The sequence below is a fragment of the Stegodyphus dumicola genome, chromosome 6 (genome assembly GCF_044657685.1).
Source record: "Stegodyphus dumicola isolate Sdum_Otavi_A_Nest chromosome 6, ASM4465768v1".
NCBI classification, from domain to species: domain Eukaryota; kingdom Metazoa; phylum Arthropoda; class Arachnida; order Araneae; family Eresidae; genus Stegodyphus; species Stegodyphus dumicola.
Genome location: NC_140773.1, coordinates 123,563,614 through 123,574,979, shown reverse-complemented (window position 1 = coordinate 123,574,979; position 11,366 = coordinate 123,563,614). Strand labels below are relative to the sequence as shown.

Sequence of the window (11,366 nt, the reverse complement as noted above, 5' to 3'; positions counted from 1 at the left end):
GTGGGTCGCGGGACCAGCAGCAGGAGGTCGCGAAAAATTTTAGCTGGTTTGATATTCCTTTAACTTATTATAATAATTTTACAATTAACAAATATTTTCACACAATTTATCTGAAAATAGATAAAGATAAGCCAATACAGACAAAGAAAAAACGAAAACGTTTCGACGCATTATTTTTATAATATAAATGTTCATTTTACCTGCTTTGTACGTGACGCTGCCATTTCGTCTGTTACTTATTTAAAATTTTCACATTGATCTATGCCTTAAAATTAGAAATTAAAGTTAACGACCTAAAACTGCAATAGTATATTATAGTACAAGTGAATAAAAGTGACATTTTGACTCACGCGTGTGTTGGATTTGCGCGGTGCTTATGGGATCCCACAAAACTTTCGTAAATATTATAGGGGTCCTGAGGTCGCGAAAAAAATCTCGGTCATAAAAAGGGGTCGCGACTGAAAAAAATTTAATAAGCCCTGCTCTAAAATATGGCGGAGCAACTACTCGGATAATATATATTTAAATAAAAACTAAAACTTGTCTTTTTTATAATAACGGAGGGATCACAGCTTTCAAATTTTATTCATATTAGATTTTCCACTGGTGAGTTTTCTTCCCCCTATCCACCTGTTTCCCTTGATTTTAGAGTGCATTCTCTAGTATCGTTTTGAATATGTATCCTTTCTTAAGTAAAACTGTTTCAATTATTTCAAATTTTAATTAATTTTTAAATAGTCTAAAGACATTAATTTTAGAACCCATGGAAGTTTGAAATTTAAGTTACATACTTAATTTCTTTTTTATTATTTATAAATGGCAATGCGAAAAGAAAAAAAAAATTACAAATTTGCGTTCGCTGATTCAAATTGAAACAAGCAAGTATTAAACAAAGAAAATTAAATTTTAGTTTACAGCAGGTAATCTACAGATCATTCGGACAGTGAACTATTCCATTTGATCTGTAGCAATTCATTCCGATTTCAAATTTATTTTTTATTGCCCATATATAGACTCATTTTGCGTATAAAAACATATAATTTTAATTAACTTTCAAGACCTCTTTTTCTCATTTTCATTAAGCAGTTCTCCTTCTTTCTTTTCAAAGACTGAATTAAAAAATCCTCTTTCTTTAATTATTTAAGCTCTTCTTTGACGTACTGTTAATAGAAAAATTATTTCCTTTCGTAATAGTCATTCCATACCACCAGACCTTTTATCCAATACTATATAATCATTGCATTTTTTAATAATTAAGAGAGATTTAATAGCAGCATCATTTAACGAGAAAATAGAAATAATCTCAGAAGAATCTGGAATTAGGTCATAAACTTTCTTTTCTTCTAATTTCGAAACATAAAGATGTGAAAGTTTGCATTATTTAATTTCTTTTGTGGAAGAGTTATCTTTAACTTATGCGGTCACATGTAGTCTTTAGAGATTATTTTTTCAATTCCTTTTACTGATATCTAAATAACTGAAGAAAATGAATAAAGAGAATATTCATGATACGGCATAAGCCCGAATGCAAGTCGCCTCGTATGTATGAGATGCTTGATTAAAGTACGATTAAATGATCTAAATGCTATACTATCAGTAAACAGTAAATAAGAATGTTTTCTTTTATTTAAGAGATGAAGGACAAATACCCATAACTTTAACGCGTGTCTTGAATGCTAGATTGGATATATAAAACCTTATTTCAGAAACAAAGTTTCAGGAAAAATACATGGGCTTATATTTGTGCCACTTATATGTCATATTCTTCCTCAAATGTATAACTTTTTATATTTATATAAAGAAACACAAATGGTGAAATAAAGTGGTAGAGAACTATGAATATATATACCTATATATACGCATCTAGAAAGAACACCGCCTGTCTATTTACCTGCTAAGTTATCTGTCTGTCAACCTATTTATTCATACATTTATTTAAATACAGAAATAAGCGAGCCTATTTATTTTTGTCAGACGGAGTGCATAATCATTCTTTAGCAATGAGAAAAGCGCGAAAACCTGTGGAAAAGAATTTTTGCTCCTTCTCGTCTGAACAGAAACAAAGATGTAAATAATTTAAGCGCCCAGCCTACGGTCTGCCCTTTCCCTGTCGAAAGAGAATGGACTCGACCGTCCTAGGGCGGGGAACCTTTCTCCAGCTCTTCCTACCCTCCACTTCTCTCTCTCGGATGATCTTTTGCCGATGCATCCTCTCCCTACTCCGCGGGTGTGATCCAATTCTCTCACTTTCCTTCCCGCTGTCCTTTTTTTTTTCGCAGTGGATAAATTCTGGATCTCACCACCACCATCATAATCATGTGTTGTGCGCTATTACTTCACACCTTTCCGTCTTTCTCATTCTTCGCCAGTTAGCTGAAACCGTAGCGGAGTGTTCGTCGTGCCGAGTAGTGCAGCACAGAGTCGCAAATTCCGGCTCTCGGAACGGGAAGGATGATTGACCCTGCCCCCCTGTGTTCCAGATGCCGGACTGGCGCACCATCTCTGCGACGAACCCTCCTTCCGGCATCCCGAAAGGGATGAGTACCACGACTTTCTTCTCCACACCCCCTGTGAAGAAGATTTTCGAACGAACCTTCCCTTAAAGAGAGGAATGGATAAACATAAACGAAGGTACATCTTGTATTGATTTCGTTCACACTACATGGCCATTTAGTTCTCACCAATCTAAGAAACATGAAGCAATTTTTTGACTCATATAGTTAGCAGAATTTTTTTTCATTTAACTGTTACATGTTTTAGGCGAATATAATGAACATGCTATTTTGACCCAAATTACAGACAAACTTATTTATTCTCTTAGTTCTTCTAGAATAACAAATGGAAATAACCAACAAGTACTGCTATTTGATAAAATAATTACATGGCTTTGTATATACGTGAGGATGTGCGCACGAAATGAGAAAGAGAGAGAGTACACACATGAGTGAAAAACAGCTCCAAAAAAGCATGCATTTATATATTCAAATGCTTGATAAATTTTGTGACTTCCGAAGATGATGTGAAATTATAGTCCTGCGCGTGCATGTGCAATGATAATTTATTAATTTTTGTACACTGCCATCAACATTGAAGCGATGTATGAGTGCCTCCAAAGTGTCGGCTTTGAAATGAATCGACAGACTGCCCAAAAGCCCATCAGATCGAAGTGAAAGATTCTCATTTCTTACAGCCGCCACGAGATTGCTTCTCTATGGTGGCGTGGCCGCAACGTGACACACGAATGCTGCCCTGCCCATCCCGGCGAGACGTGCTGCGATCCAGAGCGGCGAGCCGAGTGCTTTCTGCCCAATTGATTCGTGTCAAAGTGGAAAATCCATCGACCAAAACTCATCATGAAACCGAGAGGGATATAATTTGGTTTTTGATGTTGTTCTTGCTTGCTGGAGTGCATGGCAATCGCAAAAAGAGACGTGACTCCAAACTGACGCTTGCATTTCAGATTCGATTTTTTGAGATATTAATAAAAAAATGTGCTGAAGTGCGTGACCCTATCCTCACCTGCTGTCTGCAGCAGCTCTTTGACATCAGGTGGACCATTTCTTGTCGCCAATCGCTCATATCCGACTGGAGGAGGCGAAGATCGCGTGCCCCCCGTGTGTGAAAGGGGGCCCGTTCCTGGTCCCGGCCAAGGAGTCTCCGGTTAGCGGGACTACCGGCGATTTCGCGTCTCGTCGGGCCACCCCAGATCAGTAAGTGGTGTGGGTCGAATCATGATAAAGGCATCCTTGAAGTTGCTGAGAGCACTCACCCTAATCGCTGCAACTGTGGCTTTGGCAGCACAAGCCATTGCCATCTGTTCTAACGCCTGGCTCTACAGCGTCGAATTGATGCCGAACCCCCGTTATAATGGAACTGGAGACAGGGAGTACCTCTCCAAGCATACAGTCTCTGGTCTGTGGAGGTTATGCTACAATGACCGTAAGTGCTTTTTTATCTGTTTTGTCCTTATACGAGAAAGAAAGTATTATCCGATTTCAGATATCAATATTAAACAAATTTTTGTGTGGATTACTGTTCGAGTAATGAACCGTAGAAGGTATTGTTACAATTGTAAATTTGTATGAAAGCATTTTCACTAAATAATAGTATCGCTGCATTCATATTCATAGATAGTAACATCGAAAATGTTATTTTTTAAATTTTGTCTTAGAATTGTTCCAATTTTCTCCATCGTAAAACCTTTTCATTTACATATATAAAACTGAAAGCAAATCTTGAATCATTTTTGCTTTTTTTCCTATATATTAAAGTCATATTAAATGAAAAAATTAGGGGTCGAGATAAATTTTACTGAAATATTAATTCTATAAGTTCTTTATAGCGTTTTAATTTTAATTTAGACTTTTAGCTACTCATTTTGATTAATTTTTCTGTCTTTGATGTTAAGAATATTTGAGTCATTCTGGATCGTAACTTTGTATGGAAATCCTTGATCAATGTTCGTGTGTTTCCCCTATTTATATCTGAAGTCCAAATGTTTGGTAGCTTGCTGGAAATGAAAGAAATCAGCTATCGAAGTGATTTGTAACTAAAAGTTTGGAGCAAATTATGATATATAAGATGAAATCTTCCAGATTAAAATTTTTGTAAATACTAAATGCTTACCTTATAGCTCATGACGCGTCAATGTGTGGAATGAAATGTCCAGACGTAATAATTGGAAATAAGTATGCAGCAAAAATCCTTGAAAAAAAGCGTTTGTCATAATTTGTATGCACAGCGGACAAAGTATGCAAGTATACAGTATATATACAAATAAATTAAACATTGATATATATATGTGGGTTCTTTAGTTTCAAAATAACAATTCATATTCAAACAAAACACATTTAATAAAACATCAATACATCTATAATATCGTTCATCTATTAATACAACATCTGTATCATCTTGCATCTATTAATACAACATTTATATCATCTTACATCTATTAATACAATATCTATATCATCTTACATCTATTAATACATCTATATCATCTTACACCTCCTCTCATAAAATAAAGTGGACAGAGTTCTATCAATTTCACTCGTGCAGTCAACAGCTAAAATTTAGACAGCGCGCGAGGAAAAATATTAAGCTATGGATTTAAAATCCCACACATATATATAAATGCATATTTAATTTTAAATATATATATATATATATATATATATATATATATATGATTAATTTTAAAATCTGTCGAAGTTCAAAATTAATACATCAGTACTGAAATAATCAATTTTACTCTTTTGTGCATCATGCTCTATCATAACTTATGATTATCAAAATGCTCAGTTATAAAGAATTTGTTATTTGTCGTCTTTTAACAGAATCAGAGAACTAAATATTCAAGCATTTTACCTAGGAAACTATGTTTACAACATTTGCGAAGGAATAGTTTCAATCAAAAGCTGTATAGTTTACATTTTCGCTCATATCTCAGCAGGTATTATCTTATTATTCTTTTTTATGGATTAGAACTGCTGACAGATAAAAAGAAAATGCTAGGATAATTATTCAAGCATTTAATTAGAATTAAGAGAATTAAATATTCAAGCATTTTACCTAGGAAACTATGTTTACAATATTTGCGAAGGAATAGTTTCAATCAAAAGCTGTTCGAATTCTTACAGTTCCTGTAATTCGAATTCTTACAGTCTGTCCAATTCGAATTCTTACAGTTCCTGTATGCAAATTCATTACATATAAATAGGGCTCCCAGACATCCGGGCTTAGCGTGATGAGTCCAAGCTTTGTAATTACGTCCAGGGCTGTGTCCAAGATTGAAAGATGTCTGGGATTTTTGTTTTAAAGTGACATTCCATCTAATTAATTCTTTCGCTGCTAATTGCATCAACTCCAGTAGAATGGAACTTTTCAGTTACGAACAACATTTGCTATTCAAGTAAATGCCGATTATGGGTGGCAAGATTTTGAAAGTGAATTATAAATACTCACGCAGTTATTTTTATAAGCATATAAAATCCCTCCTAAGGGAAATATTATCTAATGAAAATAAGTAAGAGTGGAACGGAAACAAGAAACCGAGCAATCTGTTTCATAGCTTTTAAATGGTTTGTAGGAAATCTTGCCAGTGCAGACGAGAGACCTCTGGGGCAGAGTCAAGGTCCGGAATTAGTGGCTTTCTAAAATATCTAGCAAAACATTTAAGCTTTGCACTCCATTTCTATGGACTGTGCATTTAATGGAGTGATGTTGTTGTAAGCTCTAAAAAAATACCATATATAATTGTCAGTAACACATGCACAGTATATTCATAGTTCATTCTAGACTCAGTTTTTCGGTTGTTGAAAGGATGTTTAATTGTTTTTTCTTACAAGGATCAGTTTTCCTTAGAACGTTTTCTTTGAAACAAGACAGATATCTTTTAAGATTTCTTTTGCCTTAATCGATTACAAAACCACCAAAGAACAAAGATACTCAACACAATCAGTAACCATTCAGTTAAGCCAGATTATAACATTAAAATATATTAAATAATTTTATGCATGCATATTTCTCAGTGTCTTCTCAAATAAAATCAGCAAAAATGCATTAAGACGTACCACAGTAGTTCTTCAGATTTAAAAATGTTTTTTTATTTTGAGAAATACATTTGAGGATATAAATTAAATGATAAACTGTGAAAAATCACCCAGGATAATAAACAAAATGCGAGAATTTTTGTAGTGGAACTAATTTTGAAAAAAGGAATTCATGTTCTGTGGCGAACTATTTTTCGCTTTTATTTCTTTCTTGATTTATATCATCTACTACACTGTAGATACATTTCACGAAATATTTTTTCAAATAAAAAATCTGATGTGTACACCACATGACTTCTTTGTACGGAATATTCAATTATACGCATTTTTCCCGCATTTCATTTAAACTTATGTTCCCGAATTTCATTAGAGTATGTATTTCTTATTCAATTAATTCAGTTTTCACTTCGCGACAAGGCAAACAAAGAACCTCAAAATACCTTTATTAAAAACTCAAAAATATAGAAAAATATGAAACACCAAACACAGTTAAAACAATTTTTACAGTTCAAATTAGAGTTTATGCACAAACAAGTAATTTGACCAGTGAGCAAGAAGGCAGATTTTTCGGAGCTAAAATTGAGAGTTTACTTTTGGTCCCACACGGCAAAATGTCACTGAAGGTGCAGAAACTGACTTAATTCACTAGTCTGCTAAGTTTCAAATGTAAACAAATATGGCGGCATTGGTAAAAAAATAAGGTTTAGCTTCAAACAACTTTTAAACTGTTGATACAACTACTGCATGCAACAACTACAACTACTGCATGCAACTCTACAACTACTCTCTACAACTACTGCATACTACTGCATGCAGCTCTACAACTACTGCATGCAGGTTAGCTAAAGGTATAAAAACCTTAATCCGGAAGGTAAGAACAACATAATTCGTTCATTTTAAGGCAAAAAATGCGCAGTTTACCAACATATAAGCATAAAAAGAACTGAGCTCACGAAGCCGAGTAACAGAGTGGATATCAATGTATATATATATATTTATATATTTTTGGTGCGGCTGATTGCAACCCAAAAGGGAGGTGCGCAACTATTTGTTATAGCAGTCTTACATTAAAAATTCTAACGTTCCTAGACTACACGTTTTTGAATTCTGTGAGATATATACATACGTATAGACATCACGAAAAATCTCTCATGAATTCATTTTACATCATTTTTGCAACCCGTTTTGGGAAAAGGAGTCCTTTATTCCATCCTTATGTACACATGTAACACAAAAACATCATTCAGTTGCATTGAATAGCGGTAAAAATGGATATTTTCGTTGAAATATGACACCCAAAAATTTTCGGGATTACAATACTTCCTTTACTTCGTACAAGGAAGCAAAAAAAAACTATTTCTGAATAATCTAGAAACCGGAATTACGGAAGATGAAAATAACTTACGAATAAATGTCTGTCTATCAGTTTCAAGCATATCCTTAAATTTTGTGGTGCACAGGGATAAACAGACGATCACTCCGAAATCTCGACAGCCAAGAATTAGGTAAATTTCGTAGTTACATGCCTAGAAACAGTGAGATCGAAACTCAGAGCAGCGGACGAGCATTACATTGCTCGATGAGTTTCACTGTTTTATAACTGTTTTATAATTTGGTAGTTATATTTCATAAGTCTCACTATCTACCAAAGATACTGTCAGGCAAATTACTTCAGAGGATCCGAAAAGCCAAATCACTTCTGAGAAGAAACCAATACATTGAGATCGTTGCCATCGGACTGTATCTTGGTCCTATTCGAGCTCTAGGTACCGGATAATCCCCAAGTACCAAAAATAAATAAAATTTTGGCAATTAATTAAATAAAAAATAAAGCATTTTGAAAAAAAATAGCTTACATAAAGTTATTCAATATTTTCTTAGCTTTAAAAAGAAAAAAAAAATGATTATATGTTTAAAACTACACGAAAATTAAAAAAAAAAAAAAAAAAAAAAAAAAAACCTGAAAGGATTAAGATTTTAATGCTCACCGAAAAGGGCTTGTTATGGTTTTTTACGCTCTCGCAGAGAGTGCAGTCCACCAGTCTGCTGGAGCACTCACTCCTGCTAACCCATTTCTTTTTTCTTTTTAGCTTTATTATTAAGCATCATTTTCTTCACACTTACGCCATATACAATTCAATAGCAAATTACAAAAAATTAATAAGTAACGTATGTTTATAATTCGGGATGAAGTGTCAAGTGTTGGCATATATTTTTCTTTTTTTTCCAGTCTTTTTTCAGTTTATCATATCAATATTAAATCTTAATAAGATGACTTGCAAAACTTTTTTTTCCTTTTTTTAATTAACGCTGTATGTGCTAAATATATTAATTAAATACCATATTCTCCGCACTTACGCCACACAAAATTCAATTTAACAGCAAAATCACAAAATATTTAAACGCAGCGTATCTTTAGAATTTTCAATAGACAGTCTCGTGTGCTGGAGATAAAAAGGTTCTATTCGGTACAGTGTTGCCACTATTCGCTTTCAAGTTACTGAGTTTTTTAATCAAAAATTCATTTAAGTTCTACAAAATATGAGATTCAAAATTCGGGCTTCCAGGTGCATATGTTAGGGTGGAGGACTACGTTATTCAGAATTTGATGGCTCTAGGTACCACTGTGTATTCGCAGTGCGAGGAACATGCATTCATATATGTAGATTCTTCATTACTTGATTTCTTCAAAAATAATAAAGGGCGATAATATTTGGCGGAAACAATTTGAAAAGTGATACAGCCGTTTATAGGGGACGACGCAAAATCCCGTTTCAAGACTAACAGACTATTCGAGCTATATGTTTGACTTCTCCTCAGGAGTTTATCCTCGCGCTGTGTAATGTATTAAGTATAATGATATATCACTTGTTAAAAGTCTTATACAATAACATATATGACTTCGTATTTACATTGTACTATGTTACTTGTTATTTACACAAATGCAACAATTTTACTGCCAAGGTATACCACAATTGTTTGTAATCAATCATTCATTTTCAATAATGTACTCACGTATTTGAATTAGTGTTGTCTTAAGGGTTCTCTAGATCATGGTGGACGTGGTGCTATACTAATTAACCGTATGGTAGACACATAGTGCCCACGTCCCCCGTTCCTTATCCTTATCCTTATTCGGGCTAATGCCCTTTTGGAACTACTCGTAACAATAAGATATGAATCCGCATCCATGGGTCACTAATAAAGAACTTGCTAATGTGCGTGATAGTATAAAAAGCCTTTTTTCATGCTAATAATGCTTACGTATGCGTGACACAGAAGCAAAATATGCTATAAATAGTTATTTATAACGTGAACTTATGCAAGATTATCGATCTACAACAATTTATATTTGGTCCTGCATTGTATTTATTGCTACAATGCATTTTTGTCTAGAAGGAAATGAGATTCCGTAATGGAAAACAATGCAACACAACCGTGATACATACAAGATGATATTGTGACAATGTCACAGAAAGTAATCGATTTGTGTGAGATTTTCAAAATGACAACGGCAGATGTTCTGTCCAAAGAGGTGCTGTTCTTCGTTTACGACCAATTGAAAGAAAAAGCAGTTACTTGTTTAGTATTATTTACATCAATAGTTTGGAATTGTTTTTCCTTGTAAGACGCATCCAGGATTACTAGTAGCGCAGCATGTTTTCTGACGGAAAATTGATAACAGAATATTAATATTGACTTCCACTGTAGGCAAAAAAATCTGTTATCCTTAAAAAAACAAGGTTAACATATTAAAAACATCTCTTGAGATATAATTGTAAAAATTATTAGTCGTTTTCGTAGTGGGAAACATGAAAAAATCATCCACGCTTAGGCTAGGACTGAACTACGATCTTCCAGTTGCTTGCTGGATCTATTAACTGCTACACTATTAGAGCATAAACAGGAGGAAACCTTATTTCTTTACATGATATAATAAATGCAAAATATTAGAAGAAAAACACAAACTTGAGATTTTTGTAGTAATTCTTTTTTCAGCTTCATTTCTTTAAAAGGTTTTCTTTTTGCAGCTTCATTTCATTAAAAGGTTAGACAAAAATTTATCATTTGTCATTCGCACGTAAAAGAGTTGGAGGCATTAAAGTATCCACAGGAAAATTTTAATAAAATGTTTGTATTGAAATACTGTGACAGTAATAGAAAGTCATCAAATTATCTATTTTACCAATCTTCTAGAGCAAGGTATAACTAAATCCTACAGAGGTAAATAATATATTTTCAGGATTTCATAAATCAAAGCTTGCGATTTGAAGAACTGGGACACTAAACTGAAATTTATGATGATTAGGATCATTTATATTATAGAAAAATAACAGAGCGCTATCTGTTTGACGAAAAGATGCGCTCATAGAAGGCGTTTTTAAGAAAAAAATTGTTCGTGTTCATATTGTACATAGGGAAAATCATGAGAAATTCCATTGGGTACAGAAGTCGGATCGAGGTTCCAGTGTTCAGCAGTTTTACTGCTCTGCTGTTGGTCGGTCTAAATCTAGTGTAGTACCTAAGAGGGTATAAAATTTGTTGAATGTCCGTTCACACATATTTATGAATATATTGAAAAAAGCTGAAATATTTATTCACGAAGAAAGTAAGAACATGAAATCCATAAATGTTATGAATTATTTTGCGCTATTTTTGACGTAAATAATAATAAGAGATTTTATAACTGACCAATTGCTTTCAATTCCGAAAACAGATGCAAACTATTAATAGGTTTTAGTGTGTAAATACATCATTATTTGAGTTATACTTCCATTAAAGCCGAAATTACTTTAGAGAATGATAATATCTGAC

The 11,366-nt window shown here is 33.6% G+C and overlaps 1 protein-coding gene across 1 annotated transcript in view; it reads left to right on the top strand.

The window, feature by feature from the left end:
• The first annotated feature begins 2,153 nt into the window (after positions 1-2,153).
• The window catches only part of stg1 (stargazin-like protein), a 300,577-nt gene continuing 291,364 nt past the window's right edge, over positions 2,154-11,366 (top strand). Inside the window, exon 1 of the mRNA XM_085818883.1 lies at positions 2,154-3,939. Within this exon, the coding sequence (XP_085675009.1) occupies positions 3,732-3,939 (208 nt within the window). The 5' untranslated portion in view covers positions 2,154-3,731. The remainder of the gene's footprint in view (positions 3,940-11,366) is intronic.